Consider the following 22,975-nt stretch of genomic DNA (forward strand, 5'->3'; position numbering starts at 1 on the left):
TTTGCCATCGGCGCACATGTCTAGTAGGTATTTCATAAATATAACTTTTTTGTGTTCATATAATATTTTGTCAGGTACTTAGCTTGTCATATCAAGTTATTACAGTATAGGTATGGGGCTATTCATAAATTACGTCATTTCAAATTAGGGGGGGGGGGTCTGGACTAGACATGTGCGCCGCGCCGCCGCGCCGCCGCCGCCGACGATTTTGCCACGCCGCCGCCGCCGATAAATTTGACCGGCGTATAATCGGCGTGGAAAATTTTGATACCTATCGTGTCTTATTGCATGTTGCATAGTGAGTAGATAGTGTCAGAGGTATAAATTAAAGATCCTTATGCTTTTTCGCTTATTATTTGCCAGTGAAACAAATTAGCATCACTTTTGTCGTTGCGGTGTTATTATTTGATCACAGTTTACTATTTGATATGTTATCGCACAGCTTTTTTATAGAACGCATTTTGTTTTACTGTAGTAAGCATCTCACCAAGGGTCATCATTAAGCAAGTAACAAAGAAAATCAAGTAAACCTTAATATTCCATCAAACTCTTTTATGAAATACCTACAATGTACTTATTAGAGATTATAGATTTTTATATTTAGATTATATTACATACGAGTAAACTACATAGTAACATACAGGCACATGGACCCTGGGACGCTTCAGTTGCAGTCTCCCGATGACGCGAAGTCATATAAGCAGCTCAATAGACGTATATCTAAGTCCTTGCGACTTGATCTGCGTCTCTTTAATACTAACCGTATTAAAGAGACTATTGAGCAAAACCAAGGCTCCAAAGTGTTCGCAAAGGACACGTCTATTGGGCAAAGCCAGCTAACAAAGCTGAAACGGGAAGATGGCAGCATAGCGTCGAGCAAAGCGGAGGTTTTAGGCGAGATCGAGAGGTTCTATGGACAGTTATACACTTCGATCGCAAAGCCCGTTGACAGCTTGGTAGGAGATCCAAGAGCCAAGCTGTCCCGACATTATACCGAAGATATCCCGGACATCAGTCTGTACGAGATTAGGATGGCCCTGAAGCAGCTTAAGAACAACAAGGCGCCGGGCAAAGACGGAATCACTTCAGAGCTTCTGAGAGCGGGTGGAACACCGGTACTTAAAGTCCTCCAGAAGCTCTTTAATTCCGTCTTGTCCGAGGGCATAACGCCTGAAACATGGAATAGAGGCGAGGTGGTGCTGTTCTTCAAAAAAGGTGATAACAACCTATTGAAGAACTACAGACCCATCACGCTTCTGAGCCATGTCTATAAGCTGTTTTCAAGGGTCATCACGAACCGTCTCGAACACAGACTTGATGACTTCCAGCCTCCCGAACAAGCCGGTTTCCGAAAAGGCTATAGTACCATAGACCACATCCATACGCTGCGGCAAGTTATACAGAAGACCGAAGAGTATAACTTGCCATTATGCTTAGCGTTTGTGGACTATGAGAAAGCCTTCGATTCGGTGAAAACATGGGCGGTGCTTGAGTCTCTTCAGCGATGCCATATTGACTATCGGTACATCGAAGTGTTGAAGTATTTGTATAGTAACGCCACCATGTCGGTCCGAGTACAGGAGCAGAGCACGAGGGCGATTCCATTGCGAAGAGGCGTAAGGCAGGGAGACGTTATCTCTCCGAAACTGTTTACCGCCGTAATGGAAGAGGCCTTCAAGCTCCTGAAATGGGAAGGACTTGGCATCAACATCAACGGCGAATACATCACTCACCTTCGGTTTGCCGACGATATCGTAGTCATGGCAAAGTTGATGGAGGAACTCAGCATGATGCTCGATGACCTCAACCGAGTTTCACAACGGGTGGGCTTGAAAATGAACATGGACAAGACGAAACTTATGTCAAATGCCAATGTTATGCCCATCCCAGTCTTTGTTGGGAACTCGGCACTCGAAGTTGTTGACTCGTACATCTACCTAGGACAAGTAGTCCAATTAGGTAGGTCCAACTTCGAGAAAGAGGTCAACCGCCGAATCCAACTCGGTTGGGCAGCGTTCGGGAAACTACGCAATGTTTTTTCGTCCGACATACCTCAGTGCCTCAAGACGAAAGTCTTTAATCAATGTGTGTTACCAGTGATGACTTACGGCTCCGAAACGTGGTCTTTCACTATCGGCCTCATCTCAAAACTCAAAGTCGCTCAACGAGCTATGGAGAGGGCTATGCTCGGAGTTTCTCTACGTGATCGAATCAGAAATGAGGAGATCCGTAGACGAACTAAAGTCACCGACATAGCCCACCGGATTAGCAAGCTGAAGTGGCAATGGGCAGGCCACATTGCACGCAGAGAAGATGGCCGATGGGGTCGAAAAGTGCTCGAGTGGAGACCACGGACTAGCAAGCGCAGCGTAGGACGTCCACCCACAAGATGGACAGACGACCTTGTTAAGGTCGCCGGAAGACACTGGATGCGGGTCGCTTCCAACCGGCACGTATGGAGGTCCAAGGGGGAGGCCTATGTTCAGCAGTGGACGTCTTATAGCTGAGATGATGACATGGACCCTGGTAGGGTATCACAAAAATATTTGTAACAAATTAAATTATAAGTTTTATGTGACAAGCATAACATGACTTAAAGTAAATTAAGAGTAGGTAACAATTAGGAATAATCAATTTTATATTTTTTTACTAAAATGTGTTTTCTTACATATGTATACTTATAATTATAACAAGGTATCTTCCATAAATTCAGATATACTGTAGTAGCACTTTTCGACCAGCTTACTTTTTAGATTTGTTGCAAATTGGTTGTATGATGTTTTTAAATAAGCAAGAATTTTATTGTAAATTTTAATAGCCCTGTAATAGGGGCCGTTTTTGTAGATCTCTAGTTTCGGCTCCGGAAGTTCTAAATACTGTTTGCGTCTGGCATTTTGGCAAAATTTAAAAAGATGTATATTTTTGTGGACGAATATGGCTACTTCTAAAATGTAAAGAGAGGGTTAAAAGTTTCAGATTCAGATTATCTCAAGCGAATCTTAAATCTTCCGTCAGAGGGCTCGCTCGTATCAAATCTTTGGGTAGTCGCTCACAGTTTGTAGGTCTGAAGACACGCAAGTGCCCCTGCAAGTGCCATCGACACGAGACACTTCGAAGACATTCTGTTGAGCGAATCAACCTGACGAAATGAATCAAAACGACGACATCTTTATTCTAACATACATTTCTAATGAACTTCAGTTTAGACAAATGTTAAGTAGTTCATCATTATTTCGTAACAAATCATAGGTGAGACGACAGCGGCTGGGAAAAGTCAATCTACATTTTCTTAACTTACGACTTAACTTATAAATAAATATTTTTGTGTTTTATTTGTATTACGCTTGCAAAGTCATTATACTACCTTAAATGTAGCGTTTTAAAGTGTCCTTTTTATGTAAATATTTAAACATACCGTTGCTAGCCGTTAGGTTGGTAAGAAATGGTTGCTAAGTGACATGATGGGATATATTTTCGGCAATAATTTAGAAAACACACGTAATATGTTTTGGATAGCCTAGTAAATACTCAAAAGGCTTTAATGTAGAGTTTCTACAGCCATGTTCTCATGCAGTATAAAAAATTATGCCACGCCGATTTCACGCCGATCACGCCGCCGCCGCCGGTCAAAAAATCATCGGACGCCGCCGCCGATGATTTTGCCATCGGCGCACATGTCTACTTCTCAGTGCCTGTGTTCATAACTATATTATTTGAAGCATTTTTAGTACTTCGATGCGTATACTATACTTAAATAACAGAAATAACGCTTTACATACTACGAAACTTGTTAATTATGATGTATAAATATGGTTCAAGGCTGAGAAATATTGCAGTCACAAAGTAGTTGCAATGTTTCGACTTTGTGTCGACTCTGTGTTGACACATGACACGCGCTGTCAAAAGTAATAACAAAGTTACTGGTATGTTACTGGATTTGCAAAATGGCTCCTTGTGTTGATTTGTTTTCAGATATTCTCAAAGTGTAAAAATGCCGTGGTCAGAGATGGGCATTAATCGATTAACTGTTTATTCGACTAATTAATGGAATAAAAAAAGTTAATTCTCAAATTTTAATCGCGATTAGTTTAGTCGACCTAACATAGATTGAAATTGAATTAATCTGAATATTAATCGAATAAATTATCGATTAAATCTCGATTGAAAGTTGACAGGGGGCCATTTTTGTACGTAAAAATAATAGAAATGTCTTGCATGCAGATGGTAGCAAAACACTTTGTCATAAAAGTCGAGATGGGTGTCAATATATAGGTTTTAGGGAGTGCCGATTTCGAAAATAATGACCATTTTGGAATACGAAATGGCGGCCATGCACTGTGTCATAAAAGTCGTCATGGATGTCGTTTTATACGTTTTAGGGGGCCCCAATTTTGAAAATGATGACTATTTTGGAATCCAAAATGGCGGCCATGCACTATGCCATAAAAGTCGTCATGGGTGTCGTTTTATAGGTTTTAGGGGGCGCAGATTTCGAAAATGATAACCATTTTGGATTCCAAGATGGCGGCCATGCACTATGTCATAAAAGTCGTCATGGATGTCGTTTTATAGGTTTTAGGGGGCCCCAATTTAGAAAATGATGACTATTTTGAAATCCAAAATGGCGGCCATGCACTATGTCATAAAAGTCGTCATGGGTGTCGTTTTATAGGTTTTGGGGGGGCGCAGATTTAGAAAATGATAACCATTTTGGATTCCAAAATGGCGGCCATGCACTATGTCATAAAAGTCGTCATGGTGTCGTTTTATAGGTTTTAGGGGGCGCAGATTTCGAAAATGATGACCATTTTGGATTCCAAGATGGCGGCCATGCACTATGTCATAAAAGTCGTCATGTATGTCGTTTTATAGGTTTTAGGGGGCCCCGCTTTCGAAAATGATGACCATTTTGGAATCCAAAATGGCGGCCATGCACTATGTCATAAAAGTCGTCATGGGTGTCGTTTTATAGGTTTTGGGGGGCGCAGATTTCGAAAATGATAACATTTTCAATTTAAAAATGGCGGCAATGCACTATGTCATAAAAGTCGTCATGGATATCGTTTTATAGGTTTTAGGGGGCGCAGATTTCGAAAATGATGACTATTTTGGATTCCAAGATGGCGGCCATGCACTATGTCATAAAAGTCGTCATGGATGTCGTTTCATAGGTTTTAGGGGGCGCAGATTTCGAAAATGATGACTATTTTGGATTCCACTTTTATGACAAAATACGTAGCCGCCATCTTGGATTATAAAATGATCATCGTTTTCGAATTCTGCACTCCCTAAAACCTATAAATCGACATCCGTGACGACGCAAGTTATCTTTATTTTCAGATCTAACAAATTGCTACAGAATACAAAGGACAAAAAAGAAGCGAGGAGGTAATGAAACAAGCAAAAATACAGATGATTCCTCGACGCAATTGGGTGATTCTTAAATTGTGTCCAGATTTTTTTTGTCATAAAAGTTTATATTTTTTCACACAATATTATTACTAAATCTATGGCAAAAGTTATAATATTGCAATGGATTCCATCGCATGTAGGTATAAGTGGCAATGAGACAGCTGATGCATTAGCAAAACAGGCATGCAGCGATGGCATTGAATTTCACTTGAAACATTATATGGGGGCAATAATGACTGTTTACATTTAGTCAAATTAAAGTGTCGCGAATTGTGGAAGGAATATTTCGACGAGAGATCTAGGGACAAAGGTATTTGGTATAAGACAATACAGCCACAACCCTTTAATTCTCCTTGGATTGATAATAGTGTGTTGTGTAGGCAGGATCTAGTTTTATTATTGAGATTGCGCTCTGGACACATTCCATTGAATAAGTTCGCCTACCTCATGCGTAAAGTGAATTCGCAATTATGCACCTTATGTAATCGCGTCGAGGATGTGTATCATATTTTAATGGAGTGTGTCCGAAATGAGCGACTTAGAAGCCAGATATTTCATGACAATGACAGTTCCATTGGGTTATGTAATACCTACCTTTCGAACCCCATGTCTGAGGTTGTTGAAAAGGTACTAAATATTGTTAAGTGCGGTCTGAGGGACAGAAATGTGTGATGTAATTAAACTAGATGTAGCTATTTACTTTCTTTTAACTTTGTTAATTAAGTCTGTTTTTTATGGGGTGACATATTCGTTCAATCGAAAAAGCCCCTTAATAAAGGGAAAAAAAAAGTTCCGTGACATTTCGACCTTGTAATTTTTTAAGTAAATGTTTTTGTTTATCTATGAGGATCTCACTAGAATAGTATAATCAAGGTATGTTTATATTTGATGAATGAAATAGTAACGCAAAAAAAAAAATATATTTGTGTCTTATATTCCTGCCGAAGACTTTTATTTTACCTTTTCCTTCTACACAAGTTTGGCCAAGTAATAAGAATTTAGGGCACTCAATTTTATTTTGACTTCTACAACAGTAAAGCTACGAGGCCATGTTTTGGTATCGTTTTCGTATAAATTCGCAGTACCAAATTTAGTTAAGGTATCACATTGACACCATTCCGAAGTAAAAACATATAAACTTATTAAAATACTTTCTTTTAAACTCCTCTTCACGCTTAAACTGCTGAACAGTTTTAATTTAAATTTGGTACACATATATTTTGAGTCCCGAGACCGGATATAATAAGTTATCTCAAAAATCACCCTTTAAAGGTGTGAAATGAGGTGTAGGGGGGAATTCAGAATTGACTTCTTGAAGTTAATACTGTTTAAGTTCAGGTTTGAAGTCATGTTTTTTCATCATTTTTAACTAAATCAAAGATGTAGACCATCCCAAATTTCATATAAATCGGTTCAGCGGTTATTGATTTCCCGTACAAATTTCCACGCCACTTTTCACACCTTCAAAAGATGATTTTGGTTATAAGATCTATCCTATGTCCTGTTCCGGGACGCAAACTATTTCTATACCAAATTTCAACGAAATCGGTTCAGCGGTTAAGCGTCAAGAAGAGTTTCAAAAAAACCGGCCAAGTGCGAGTCGGACTCGCGTATTAAGGGTTCCGTAGATTAAGTCCGACTCGCGCTTGACTGCACATTTATAATAGGTTTTCCTGTCATCTATAGGTAAAGAACTATTTTGTGTATTCAGACGGACATACATACAGACGCACGAGTGATCCTATAAGGGTTCCGTTTTTTCCTTTTGAGGTACGGAACCCTAAAAAGATTTATTTTTATTTTGTGGAATGGTGTCAATGTGATATCTTAAATGGATTCAGCACCCCAGATTTATACGAAAACGATACCAAACACGGCCTAGCACCTTCACTGATATAGATATATCAAGATAAAATTGAGAGCCCTAAATAAACTTTCAAGAGCGGATATCTCAAAAACTATTCAACATATCGAAAAAATTGACGGAATAAACTTGTAACAAATTAAATTAACTTTCATTTTGTATAAGTGGCCATGTCGCTGAGATGCATAGTTTCCGAGATATAATCGAAAAACCGGAAAATGGGACCTTCAAAGCCCCCTCTCTCCCCCATCGCTCAAGGGCTACGGCCGGGGACTTTTGATATGTTCACCTCCTAACTTGTCAAACCGTTTTACGGAGAAGAAGAAATTGTGTTCCGAGCATTTCCCTCTACAACTTTTGGAGCATTCGTTGCCTGACCTAAGTAGCTTATTGAATTTCTTTAAAAACTTTTCTGTAAAAGGTTGACGGGTGTTGGGTGTTTTTATGGTTTCGGTCGATTATTATCATTTGCATTGCCCATGATGACTTACTAGAATTACGAGCACACGAGACACTAATAGTAGTTTGACAAACCTTGGTTTTCAAGAGGTATTTTATATTGACATTTGCTGTCACAAATTTGCTGTCAGATTTAGTCGCAAACCGCACGCAAAGTGCACACAAATGTGTCGACACCTTGTTACGGAAAAGTGTAGACACGGCGACGACACTTTGTTTCGAAACAATTCTAGACACATTGTGTGGACTCTGTTACGACACATCTGACATTTAGTTACCACTTTGTGATTCTGCGACTGGAATGGTTATATGGGTACGGACCAGATGACATTTTTAACGCTGAGGAAATCGGACTTTTTTATAATATGACACCAGACAGGACTTTAAAGTTCAAAGGAGAGAATTGTTCTGGCGGAAAATTATCTAAGACGAGACTGACGATCATGGTTGCAGCAAATATGACAGGATCCTGTAAAAGGAAGCTTTTAGTTATAGGCAAATCTAAGAAACCAAGATGTTTTAAAAACATACGCTCACTGCCGGTAACGTATGAAAACAATATGAAATCATGGATGACATCGGAAATTTTTGAAAGATGGTTGCGAAACTGGGACGCTGAATTAAAAGCACACAATAAGAAAATTCTACTTTTAGTTGATAACTGTCCTGCTCATCCGGCTGTTACTAATTTGAAGTGCATTAAACTTGTGTTTTTACCACCAAATGTTACATCTGTACTGCAACCAATGGACCAAGGTGTAATAAGATGTTTAAAATCTCATTATAGAAGAGTGCAAGTGTTAAAGTTAATTCAAAACCTTGACAGTAACGACCAGAAAAGCTTTACGGTTCTTGATGCCATCTTGATGATATCAGAAGCATGGGAAAAAGTTTCACCAAAAACTATCGCGAACTGCTTTAGACATGCAGCTTTCAAACACCTCTTGACAATATCCTCAGATGATCTGACTGATGATGATGAAGAGGACAATATTTCTTTGGCTCAATTAGCCCAAAATTTAAGACCTGCTTTATCTACTACTGAAGCAGAGGAGTTTATTGATGTGGATAACTCTATTGCAATTTGTGCACCAGCTACGGAAGAAGATATTGTACAAGAAGTTCAAGAGGAAAATAACGAACAGGAAGAGACTGAAGAACAATTTACAGTGCCAACTTTGAATGATGGTCTCAATGCTGTCAATGTATTACGAAAAATTGTTCTTTTTAATGAACAGTTTCACATGCAGGGAAATTATGACAATACTTTAATTAAAATTCAGCGTGAACTACAAAGTGCGTACGTACTACAGAAGTGTTTCAAACAAACTAAAATAACAGATTTTGTTAATGTAGAAAAATGATAATTATATGTACGTAATGTCTTTTTATTATAATTTTCATGTGAAATAAATAAAATGTAGTTTTATTTTATAGATGAGTATATTAATCACACATTTAGGTAATAATAAGTATTAGGTACGTCATCGGCTGTTACGACTATCGGTTTTTACGACCAAATATGAGTAGTCCCTTCGATGTCGTTATAAACGGTTTTGACTGTATTAGTGAGAGGCAAATTGTGATAATACATAGTTAACAATTATGTTTTAAATAAGAAGGTATTTACTTTAAAAATATGGTACCTGAATTCTATCGATGTTCTAGATAACTGCATGTCGCGCAAAAGTGCGTGTTTACGCGGCACTTACGACCTTTCATTAAGGGTTTTTTGAAGAAAACTCAAAAATGGCTCAACCGATGATGTTCAAAATATTGTTTTTTGTACTCTATTATACGGCTAATCTCCCGATATGTTTTCAATTTATCCAAAAATGTTCTTAGAAACATTCCAGTTATTTTTAAAGACCCATTTAATGATGTGCAACACGTTGGTGGTTTCTGAGATTTTTTTTTGTGACAATTAGTTACATCTATGGAGTGCCCCTCTTAAAAATACATTTCTTACAATTTTGAGTACTTAATCCAGTAGCGGCTTACAAAATACACCTATATTTCAAATTTATATGCCCCTTTCAGCACTCTAAATAGTTTATACCCACCAATTTGATATTGAGTAAATACTGAGTATTTACTCGGTATTTACCCGTGAGTATTTACTCACTACCCATCTCTAATTACAGAGGAAGCACTTGGAATTTGGAAGGGAATTGATTTGGTTTTAACTAAAATGTGCCAGAATGTGTGATTTCTCTGTATTGTTAACTGACCACATCTGGTTGCGACATTTTTATGATATGCGGTATCATACTAACTGAACAGTTATAGTAAGTATCTCTACCTACTTGTGTATTGTATGAGCCGCATATATGTACCTAATAATATTATATATTTTATTTATACATATTGTTACCTAATATGTAACTACACATTTGTCTTATGGTCCTTTTGCCGGTTAATTATACTATATCAATGTTTAACATAGGTACAATTAGCTAATCTATCCCAAAGCTTTTATTACTTATTAAACGTTTGAACGCACCGCGTATTATAGCTATGTTAACGGTCATTAAAACTTAGCAAACAGCGATTTAAGATAAGATAAGAGCTACGTTTATGCTCGGGTGACGAATAAATTCATTTCTGAGGATTCTAGTGGATTTTTGACTTTCAGTTCTTTAAAAAAGGTCCCTTAGGAGGGGAGTGCTGAGTCATATTTTTTTTGTATGGAAAAAGTTTTTTTTTTTCACAGAAACCTATCGCGTGTGCTTTCATATGATATGGATTTTTGAGGCGATTCTAAAAATATACCACATCATTACATTTCCCCATTTTTTTAAAAATTGAAACAAAAACAAATTGGGGCTCCTATACGATATGGCCATTTTTTTTTTCTATAATAATTTATACCATTTTGGCGTAACCATCATGTCAACGTGGTACAAGAAGTTGTTATACTTATTTACTAGCACCCATAGAGCCTGTGCGAAAAGAGTAAAGTCGTAAAATAATAAGCGAATGTATTGGACATTCTATGACTTCTATGACTGTTCTCTTTCCGCACAGATTCTATATACATAGCACAATGCACCGGAATTTTAAACTTCGCGTTGCTAAACCGTCATCGCGTTGCTACTCGTGCTCCGATTCCATCAAAATCGTACTCAAGTATTTCTGAAATCAATTTACCGCCGCGAGGTGTGGTAATTCCATCCGGGCGGGGTGGAGGGTAGCCATTCATTATCAGAACTTCTGTAAGAAAGGACAATGAAAATGTGTGCAGGTGTCAATAGTCGGCGCCGTGTACCTGGTGGGCTACATGCAATGGAGCGTGGCGTGGCTGATCGGGCCCGTGGTGCTCTCGGTGCTGCGCGACCAGTGGCGCCGCGACAGCGAGTACCGGCGCTCGCTGGCCAAGGCGGCCGCGGTCTCCAGCGAGAAGGACATCGTGCTGGCGAGGATCGACGATCTGCCTGCATGGGTAACCAGCGCCTGGTCTATGACCGGCTCCCGTAACAACTGCTTTGTTAAAGTGCAACAAGAAATCGGCTATTTATCGCATTCAATGCCAGGGGTCGTGGCCTAGGAACAAACTTGTATGACGGTGGACGCACATGTGCGTCAGGAGCAGTGAATGTGTTAAAGTATTTTTTCAGTATCACTGCTACTATATTACTAGGTTACCTCAGTAACTATTTCTGTGTTCGTACCTATTCCCTTTCATTATTCATGTGTGTAATTATCTTACAGGTGTTCTTTCCGGACGTGGAACGTGCAGAATGGTTAAATAGAGTAAGTCTTTGTTCGATGCACATGAATAATGTACTTAACTGCTTTAGCAGTATGAATGTTTTAATATTCAAATTGATGTTTTTTTTACAGATTATTCTCCAAGTATGGCCAAACGTAAATCATTACGCCCGAAATCTGTTGAAGGATACTATCGAGCCGGCCGTAGCCGAGAGCCTGGCTAACTACAAAATGACCGGGTTCAAATTTGAGCGCTCGATCCTAGGCACTATTGTGAGTACATTTATCCAATTCGTTCAATAAATAATGCGCTCACAGCAGTCGCGAAGTAGCACGAGTATTTAATAGTATTTATCAACTTTTTTTAAGGATTTCATTTTAGTAAGTTGGCATTCGCCCAAATTATGTTTAATGGTATCAATTTATACTTTGCTTCATCAGCTTCTACTCGTATTCCACATCTGCAATGCAAACATAATGAAACTGCATTTAGGCCGGTGACGCCACACTCGAGAGCTATGAAATTGGGTCACTTTGTATAGAAATATCCACGCATATGCATAGTAAAAGGTCTTAATTTTATTGCTCTTGAGAGTCTTGAGTGTTATATTATTATTAATTATTACATAAAATATTAGAAGTAGCTAATCAACATTGATACCGCGCTTATAAGAAATAAGGTATACATTTAACCGGATTACGTTAATACGCGGGTTTAAATGGTTTAAATTTGTGGTTTCATGTAATACAGCTGTATTATAATTGTCTCTTTAATATCAGTCACAATTATTTTCATTTGATGCTTTACATAAAACAAACTTTAAAATGTAGGTAACGTAAGTAGCTGAAATATTTTACGGTAATGAATAGTTTCCTACCTACTTACTTTTAATTTAAGTATACATTGTGTTTAGTATTTAACATTTGCAGGCACCAAGGGTCGGTGGCGTGAAGGTTTACGACAAGAATCTCTCGAGGGACGAAATCATCATGGATATTGATCTCTTGTAAGTGATGCATTTCTATTTATTACGTCTCCATTGTCTATTTTAAAGATTGACCAATTTGAAGACTAGCTACTTAAATGCACAACCAATTACAGACAAACACGACATGCGACATAATATACGTTTGTACGCTACTACAATGAGACCATGAATTGATTTCTTTTGCACTGAGGAAAACACACTGAGGATTGTCTTTTCGTTTCAGTTATGCTGGGGACTGTGATATCTCATTTGTTCTCCAAGGTATTCGCGGGGGTATAAAGGATCTGCAGGTACATAGATTTAGATTTATTTTACTATAAATATCTAGTCATTAATAGTAGATAAAAGATATTAGCCAAAACTATAGACCACACTTTTTCAAGTACAGTTTAACATAATATAATACATTAACACATAATATACACATTTGTTACATATGTGTGTTCAATAAGACGTAACTGCCGTAAGAATTGCGATCAAGCCTTATCGCTAACCAACACTGTTGTACATTTAGATTGAAAATATTAAATATGATTTCTAAATTTACAAAAAATACATCTGTTGCATAAATAAAATCACTTCATACAGATAAGATTCTAAGATTATTTTATAAGATTTCAATTCAATTCAATTAAAATATTTATTTCAGGGTAAAATCGCCATAGATAAGACATAAATATCAAAATAACAAATTAAAATTAAAAAATACATGTCAACATTATAAAATTTCAATACAAATTAATTAAAAATAAATTACCATTAAATTTAACTAGGTGTAAAAAATTATAATAATAAAGAAAACTATTCAAATCTCAACATACAAAATTAAAATGACATTAGAATTAATTAAAATTACATTATATTAAATTAAAAACGTGATTTAAAACAAAGAGGGATTAGGTCCTATTTAGAATTGCTTAAACTTTACTTTTTCTATTCCAACATTCACAACTTTTTATGTATTTAACGCATTATTGTGTAGTAATTTAATATGTATCTAATGTATGTATATATGTAGGTATTGTTGAGCTCATATCAGGAGACTTGTTCAGTCATCTGACATTGGCTCCTCTATATTTACAAGCAGTAGTAAGGAAAAAATAATAAGAAACTCGATCGTTGTTTAGATCCACGGCATGGTCCGCGTAGTGATGAAACCGCTCATCACCAAGATCCCGCTGGTGGGGGGGCTGCAGGTGTTCTTCCTCAACAACCCCTCCATCGACTTCAACCTGGTGGGCGCGGCCGACGTGCTGGACATGCCGGGCCTGAGGTACGGTTGCCATATCAAACAGTGGAATGGAATATCCGGACAAAACTCCTATCGCCCTAAAACATCTGATGTTTCCTATTACAGTATTTAGCCCTGCTGCTACGGTTATATTATACTCGGTGTGATGGCGGTAATGACGCTCGTCTCCCACCATCCACCGGTGGGCGGGCTGTAGGTTTTATTTCTTCCTCAACAACACCGAACCGTCAAATCAATGCAATGAGCTGTCCATCCTGATGTTATAGTTTTATTTATTTATTCACGTATTGTATTACCTTACTTTATTTAAGCACTATAATATTATGGGGTAAAATGTATGTACAGTCACCACACGGGATTATTATGCCATTTAGGGTTCTTGCTAAATTGGAAATTGTATAGCGTAAGTATTAAACAACCAATTTAGCTAGGACCCTAAATGGCGCAACAATCGCGTAGCGTGATGGTACATAGGTACAATAGGGTATTTTCCTACTAGTCAAATCAGTTACTTTTTTGAGAGCTGTCAAAACGATTTGCTAATATGGAATTTAATATATGAAACATTACATCGTGACGTCACGGTCAACTCACCCACTTTTTATATTTCTATCCGATTTATTAAATAGAACTTGTGTTTAAAAATAACTCCTATCTGTGTTTTTCTAATAATTATCTGGTGCTTTATTTCACGCATGGTGTAAAATATTTTATTTTAAATACAGTATAATACCCTATTCTACTGAATGATTCTGTCACTAATGGACAACGCTATTTGGGTCAAGAGAATCGATAAACATGTTGTAAGTATGCGGTTGCGGCCTAGATCAGCGGGTCATTCCATGCCAGAATCAATAGTGGTCGCTATCAGATATAGGTATAGACCCGAACAAGATGATCACTTGAACAAGACTTTATTTTTAACCGACTTCAAAAAAGGAGCAGGTTATTAAGGCGTTAATAGTAGTTTGTGTTACAAGGGATCAAAATGATATATTTCCGTCAAAAGCGTACATTGAATCCTGAATGAAGCGATGGATTCTACAATAGAATCCCGAACGTAGTGAGCGATACTAAGTAGAATCCCGAGTGTATTTAGGGATTGAAGTGTTAACGCCCAAGACGAAATAATTTTGATACCGCGTGACACATACTGCTTTTCACATCAACTATGAGGAAATTGTTATGTTCCAAAATATGTATTATTTGACCAAAAAAAATTGTATGCAGGAAAGAAAAAATCGTGTCCTAGAACAGAAAAGTACAACTTTGATCCCTCCTAGCAGGGAAGAAAAGTGCCACTTTGATCCTCCCTAGAGAGGAAGAAATAGCCCTTTTTCGAATAGGTGATGTGAAAAATACTTTTTCAGATGTGAATGTGTGCATGGAATATTTTTACATATGACTAAAATATTTAACAAAATAGAACAGATATCTACACAAGAATTTCAGTTATGAGTATTTTCAGAATGGTTTCTTAAAATGATAATTAGTAGGTAATTCAGTGTATAATTATTAATTATGTCATCGTAAGAAATAGGTATGTATGTAGTAGGTACTTAGTAAGATAATATTTTATGTAATACATTGATGTTACGTGCTGGAAACCTTTATGGGCTTACTTCATAAAATAGTCAGAACTTAACCGGTATTAAAATGGCACATTAGCATGTGTTTTAATTGCTTACCCCATGTGAATGTTTCAGTGACATACTCCGGCGCTGCATCGTGGAGCAGATCGCCAACATGATGGTGCTGCCGAACAAGCTGCCCATCAAGCTGAGCGATGAGATCCCCACCGTCGACCTGCGCATGCCAGACCCGGAGGTGAGCCTCTTAAACACTGTTACATCAAACCGTTGAGCACCGTAAAAAAATCGTTAAACTTAATTGTTTTCTGCGAAATAGGGAATGTTACGCGAAGCTCTGCGTAGGAGGCGCCACTACTACTATCCGTCACAATCTGGGGGTCTACCGCGAAACAAGAAAATCGAAATGTCGTTATCTAACCTCTCTATCACACTTTCTTATTCGAGCGATAAAGAGGCAGATAACTAAATTTCGATTTTCGCGTTTCCCGGTAGGGTAGGCCCTTGTTAACAAACCGCCTTGATGCATCAATGTCATATTTTATTGTCTGTGAAAACTTGTCAAAAAACAGTTTAAGGCACAGTGTGTATAAGTTACTCTATGGTCTACTAGAGGAGCTAGTGCTGCACTCTGGCGGCAGGACATTGCAGTAATACCCCCTATTATGTTAGTCAGTTTGTCAATTGTGCACCGTCCCTCACTTGAGGTGCCGTTGACAAACTTTTAGATGTGTAACCTTTAGTCGTCTCGGTATCGGTAGTAGACCTCATACCGTACACGTTTATGTCAATAGGAAATAAATGGGGCTGCTCTATAGAAGTCGGCCAAAAAGTTGGTTGGAATGGTCTTAGAAAGTTGTACTGACAATAAGGTGCTTTGCAAACGCACGGTTTTTCGTTTATTGGATTTTCCCGTGTTATAAATAGATGAAAATTAGTTCTGACTATTTTTCTTGTCGTAGAGGAAAAGGTCCTACCTACAAAAAAAAAAATGGTGTCACCCTATTTCACAGACAGAAATTTCATAGAATGTCGTTTCTCAGAAATTATTTCATATATTATTTGGTTCATATACTTTCAGTTCCAATATTATTGTTTCATAGACTATTTATTTGGTTGAAACATATTTCTCAGAAATTCAGTTGAATGTATATTACTATCAAACTTTTTAAATTTCGAAACTTATCAAACAGTAGAATTATGTTTCGTGTATTCTTGTTTCTTAGACACAGATTTCATAGATTGTTGTTTCATAGGAACTGTTTAATATAATATTTAGTTCGAGTATTTTCTTTTTAAATATTATTATTTCAGAACTTAAATATGTACTTCATTTAAATTTATTTAAAAGAAACTCAATGCAAAAAATTGTAATATTAGAACTGCGACCCCCGCAGAAACAAACTGTTGCTAGAAAAGTAGGTTAGGTTAGAACTGTGACCACCGCAGAAACAAACTGTTGCTAGAAAAGTAGGTTAGGATAGGTTAGAACTGCGACCCCTGCAGAAACAAACTGTTGCTAGAAAAGTAGGTTAGGTTAGGTTAGAGCAGCGACCCCCGCAGAAATAAACTGTTGCTAGAAAAGTAGGTTAGGTTAGGTTAGAACTGCAATCCCCGCAGAAAAAAAATTGTTGCCAGAAAAGTAGGTTAGGTTAGAACTGCGACCCCTGCGGAAACAAACTGTTGCCAGAAAAGTAGGTTAGGTTAGGTTAGAACTGCGACCCCCGCAGAAACAAACTGTTGCTAGAAAAGTAGGTTAGGTTAGGTTAGAACTGCGACCACCGCAGAAAAAAATATCTATGATTTAATTTTGGCAAAGTAAGTATTGAGTTACTGAGGCTTCTATGAAATTAAAATATTAAGTTTAATAAAATGTGAAACAAAATTCTATGAATATGCAGGCTTGGAAACAAGTTTTTTATAAACTTAATATTATGAGGAATAATAATATATGACCTGAAATTTTATGAATGAATGAATGAATGAAAACATTTATTTTCAGGCAACTATTGGCCCATAGATAAATACCTTAAAACTAGCATGACATGAATTTCGAAATATTAATTTTCTGAACTATAAAAAATCTACAAGTACAGCTTCTACAATGTAAGTGCACTGGAAGTTGATCATTCTATGAAATGATAATATAAGAAACATTTTCTATGAATCACAATTCTACGAAAATGTATTATATGAAACAACGTACAACCAAAAAAAATACGTGTTTCAAAGGGACACATCGTGATAAATTTCGTGGGATGCTTCTTTCTTTACCGGTTCCATATAAACAATATACCTACCTATATTTTATTCTCGGTTAAGCATTAAAATAATTTAATATTTTCAGGGAGTGCTGCGTATACATCTGGTGCAAGCTCAAAATCTTATGAAGAAGGATATTTCGATGTTAGGTGGGTACAGGCAATGTGTTTAATTTTTCAATACTAAGACTTTACGTAGGTATCAGTTGTATGAGACAGATTAATCCAAAATCCAACACGAGCGCGGTAAAGAAAAATAAAAGTCCACAGAGTTTTTATGTCGGAATCGGAGTCTTGAAGTTGTTTAATAAAATCTACTACAATCCATTACCGTTTCAACGCTTAACAGGTTTGTACCTAATCCTCGAGAACTCGAGCCCCACGATGTATCTTGGGATGATGGTTTTAGTCAACGATTTTGTTGTTTTTATAAAGGCAAGGGTAAGTCGGACCCGTACGCGATCATCACGGTGGGCGCGCAGAAGTGGAAGACCAAGCACATCGACAACAACATCAACCCGCGCTGGGACTACTGGTGTGAGGTGAGCCTCCTAATACCTCCCCTACTCTTCTTTCTTTTCCTAAATAGCACTGGTCGAGGGCCAGCACATTTTCTAACTAAATTATTTTATGGTATTTTTATATTAACACTATATATTATTTAGTTTTTTTTACTACTCTTACTTACATGTACTCAAGAGTAATAGAAATAGGTCATTTGTGTGGATAATGACATGAAAAGTGACCCAATTTAATTACTCTTGAGTATACTATTCTATTTTAGAAACATATCTTGTAAGTCAGTACGTGTGAGTTAAGCAATAAGATGAAGAAATAAGTTCACAGTCCCAATATACATCTTTAATCCAGGTATCATGATATATGTATTTTCTAATTTCAAGTAAACTGGATAATAATGCTATCACACTGGGTCTTCCACCGGGTTGGTCGCAGAATGCGAAGTATGAGGTTGCAAAGTTACTGACATTGTTTGTGTTCGGCGAGCGACCCAGAGTGATTAGGCCGTAAGGGTATACACAATGACGATTTATCGCATTGTTAAACGGGTACCCATGCGTTGGTAGGTACACCCTATTCCACTTAGTTGATGTTTATTGCTGGACTGGGAACATATTAAGTACACTTCACAGGCAGACCTCTGGCATCATACAATTGGCTATTGATTTAAGATGTAGGTGTACAGCGAGTTAAGGTAAATATTTAACATTAGACTCTGTTAGACCGTTTACGTACTGCGGTGGATCCGAAGATTCCGAAGTCGTCTAATATGCTCCGGTTAGACCCTTTTAAATACTAATGGCGTTATTCATTAACGCGTTACTGGCCTGAATTAGCTATGAATCGTTTGTCTTTGTCTGTCATTATGACAATGTATTTGTAAGAAAGGGATATAACATAATTTAACTAAATCTGGCCCGTAAAGTTTTATGAATAAGGTTAGGTTAGTTTTTTGTTTTGATGTTAACGACGTAGATTATTGTCGATCTCTATTATTAGATAAAAAATCAGAAATATCGCTAGGCATTTATGGTAAATTGGTAGGCTTCACTGCGTCTTAATAGCTATGTGTTATACAAGGGGGTTTTGTTTTTGTATTGGATCCCATACATTTCACGACTTTTCTCTTTCCGCACAGACAGGCTAAGGCTGTTTCAGACACATCTCAATTTAAAATCGATTGTTTTTCAATTTTCTTCCGATTAAAATGTAAATGACACCAATTCTAGGCCCTAATTCTCTTAACCGTTAAATTTTTTCTTGTGTTTGACTTTCCTTATAGCCGAAATGAAAAGTAGTGTTTAACTCGGGTAAAAGTAACCATCTTACCCTCGAATCTATTGGCTGCTTTACTTGACCGCTGGACTATTTAAGATTTTTTAGAGTAGCAGGTTTAGACTGAATGTCAAAACCTGATGATGGGATAAATAATGGGAATTCTTCACATATGCACACCTACACTGATCTGGATATAGTTTATAGTACTTGCATTTGAAGATATAAAAACTAGGTAATGAAAACTGTTTATGCAGTCGCTGCTATTTTGTTAAAGATTATGTTAGGTCCAATCAGTCTTTTAACACTTAGGTACTTAACTAATATAACACTGTATACAGACTGCAATTAGATCACTAGAAATAACGAAAATAGAACAGAAGAAAAAACCTAATATTACACAGTACGTAAGCGCTCTGACTGTTAAAAAGTCTGAAATTGGAACCGCAACTTTATAACAATTTTTATAGCTCTGACAGCTACCGCATACAGATTACTCATCAAGAATCATTGATTTATTGATTATATAATATGCGTAAAGTCTTACCTATAAAAATAAGTGTCCCCTGGTTTGACAGCTGAATTGGAACACGCTGTATTCAGCGAATGAAAATTACCAATCGCTGCCACCGCTGCGCTGTATTGCACCATAAGTTTTGTGGTCAATGGATAGTCAAACGTCAACTTTTGACAAGTGCTACCGCATAATGTACGAAGCTGTACAGTCACTTGCAATACTATGTTAATCTTTGAAGGCCGCAAAAATATGTGACACGCTCTTATGGCTCTACTAATAAGATCGTGTCAGATATCTTTGCGGCCTTCGTTGTGTAATATATTATTGCAGGTGACTGTACAACGCCATCAATATCAACTGTCAAATTCGAAGTATGCATTTGTCTTAAACTTTACACATCTTATATAATTAATGAATATTTACAGATACTGAAACTGTCCATGATGCGAGATCAGATCACAAAACACATTGTCTTGCCAAGGCCATCCATATTATTGAAATGACAAGTTTACTCGTGTATTGATGGGGACTAGGCCTCTGGGACACACCAATTAGGCCCACGACCATAACTAATTATATTAAGGTGGACAATACGCGGACACAAACTAGCGGACCTAATATGTACTTAGTAGGTCATAAGTAGGGTTGCCAACTTTTTTTTGGTGGAATATAGTATTTTCCAGAATAAGGCATCAAAAATATAGTACACTTCAAAAAAATATAGTACTTTTAGATAAAATACTAAACATGAGTGTAATATACGTTTAATCGGAAATATAGTATTTTAGCGTACTATATATTTTTCCAAAAGTATATAGTACAGAGAGCCAAAATATAGTACAATACTATATAATATAGTACGGTTGGCAACCCTAGTCATAAGTAAGTTCTGTCACAAAGGTTTTGCGATAAAATGTAAATACAAAGCCTTCAATAAAAAAAGTAAGACATGATATGAAAGCTTGTTTTATACTGATCAAAACGTAATATAATTACTTAGTTTAAACATTTTTTCGCGACATGTTTTACTACTTGTTTACTTAGTTACACGAAAATACGCGGCTGGATTGTGAAAAATTATAATGCACAAAAGGGAGTATAAATCAGTGTCACATTCATAAATAAAATAGGTACACTTGTTTATTTATATGATCCTACTTTATTAGAACGTTACTTTATCACCAGCATTTAGTTCTCCAACAAGTCTTTACTTCAGCTAATACCCTTCTAACTTAGGGTACCTACTTTTCAGCAACACGCTTTTTTTTCACTGCCATCCAACGAGTAGGTTTGGTAAAACATGAACAGTTGCAACTTTTGCAGTCCAATATACATGAATTATATATCCAAAGAAGGATAAACGACCCAGCTTTTGTTTTATGTAGATTTATATAAAAAAAGGAAAATAAATAAATAGGGATCAAAATCACCTTGAACAGGCCGCGTATTTTTTGCATATTTTTTAATAACAGAGTTATTCCAAAACTGGGACAGCTAAAATTACGTTAAATGCAGCATTAAATAAGCTTTTAATTCATATGTATGAATAATATGGGATCTGTTATAACTTTTTTATCAGTAAAAATCTTTGTGACACAACTTATGACCTGACTAAGTACATATGTAGAGTAATGTGGACATCTTGTTATTTCATTATTTTCACTGAGGCACACATAAGTTGCATGCGTACAGTTTATCATATTTAAGAAAGCTACGCCACTAATAAGAAACAACGCGAAATATGTACTTTGGGATAGAATAGAATCAGTCAAAGTCAATAATATACAAGTCTCTTGTTTAGTGAGCTAGATGGAGCATGTTATTAAAAACTCGGTCACCCCTAGTTGCCGCTCCCGTACTAATTTGGTTACATACTTGGTTACTAATTTCGTATACAATGCGATCTGGTTACGTTCAAAACAAAACTTGTACTCATGCAATTGAATTCTAGGGGTAACCTGGGGCTGTAGGTAAGTGTAGATCATGGTATAGTGAAGTGCCTATATACCCATAAATAATTATCATTACGAACATAATATAAACCCTACTATTTACTATTCATAATTTTAGCTAGTATATAATGTAAACATAGGAACTATTGAAAAACGAATCTGATTGTCGATATAACTCGAATTGGAAATTTTATTTACCGTCATTTGTTTGTCTGATTCTATTGTGTCTCATATTGTTTTAAGTAACAAGCTTGTTTATTACATTTTATCGGGATGTCTATATTATTTATCCTAACAATTCAGAAACAAAACCTTGTGTTACCTACTTATTCTGGGTCGTAAAGTATTTGGGTCTGTTTTCACAAAACCTCGCATTTATATTACTTTTTAGTAAGTACCTAAATCTATACAAGATTTATGTTGTCTTAGACAGTTATTCCATGGATTAAATATGTCAAACAATTTTGGAAAGATACTCTCAGACTGAGAGTCTCAGTTGTAACCCGTTTGAGGTAAACATAGGTTTTTAGTTAGTTGGAAGAAATTGCTTGTTAATTAGTATTATCTAGAGAGACGTTTACAGCCTAAAATAATGTGCCCCTGAGTTTGACAGCCGAACTAGATGGCGCTATTCAGCCCCATTATGTTTGGTTACCACCAAACACTGGTAACAGATTTGACAAACGTCAGCTTGTTACAACCGGAGTCTTCATGGTAACACATGAATAGAATCCGTCTAAGCTTTTACATTTGACGCTTATGATGACACCTCCACACCATGTCATTACAAAGTCTGTCCAGAGATAGCTTGGTCCGACTGTACCTACAACTTTTCTTCCAACTACTCATTAATAACACCGCATTAGTAGATCATATTACTAGTTATTAATAAAATAAACATGAATTAAGTATATGGTTGGCTTATTACTCTTATTAGGCATTTGTCAAGTTTGGTAAAAACATGCGATTACAACAATTAAGTTGAGGCAAGCCGACTATTTAAATAATTTACGTTTATTTTTGTAGTTGCAATATACTTCGAGTGCAAGTGATTTATTTCGACATTTGGCAGTACTTACTAAGCAAGAACTACTAGTAAATAAGAAATATACCACTTGCATATTGCTCGATTATTTTAAATTGATTCATTATTGTATGTAATATTGAGTATATTT

At 36.7% G+C, this 22,975-nt stretch overlaps 2 protein-coding genes across 3 annotated transcripts in view; both read left to right on the forward strand.

Moving 5' to 3' along the window:
- The window catches only part of LOC134804418 (extended synaptotagmin-2-A), a 42,263-nt gene that overhangs the window by 6,342 nt on the left and 12,946 nt on the right, over nt 1-22,975 (forward strand). For both annotated transcript variants that reach the window (XM_063777455.1, XM_063777456.1), the window contains exons 3-11: nt 10,980-11,177; nt 11,447-11,488; nt 11,579-11,719; nt 12,377-12,453; nt 12,659-12,725; nt 13,563-13,708; nt 15,394-15,514; nt 17,624-17,687; nt 17,973-18,079. In XM_063777455.1, coding sequence (XP_063633525.1) covers nt 10,980-11,177; nt 11,447-11,488; nt 11,579-11,719; nt 12,377-12,453; nt 12,659-12,725; nt 13,563-13,708; nt 15,394-15,514; nt 17,624-17,687; nt 17,973-18,079 — 963 coding nt within the window. The remainder of the gene's footprint in view (nt 1-10,979; nt 11,178-11,446; nt 11,489-11,578; nt 11,720-12,376; nt 12,454-12,658; nt 12,726-13,562; nt 13,709-15,393; nt 15,515-17,623; nt 17,688-17,972; nt 18,080-22,975) is intronic.
- On the forward strand, nt 8,482-9,099 carry LOC134805051 (major centromere autoantigen B-like). The gene has a single exon (XM_063778339.1). The coding sequence runs from the start codon at nt 8,482-8,484 to the stop codon at nt 9,097-9,099; it is 618 nt and encodes a 205-aa protein (XP_063634409.1).

Source organism: Cydia splendana, chromosome Z (assembly GCF_910591565.1).
Source record: "Cydia splendana chromosome Z, ilCydSple1.2, whole genome shotgun sequence".
NCBI lineage: Eukaryota > Metazoa > Arthropoda > Insecta > Lepidoptera > Tortricidae > Cydia > Cydia splendana.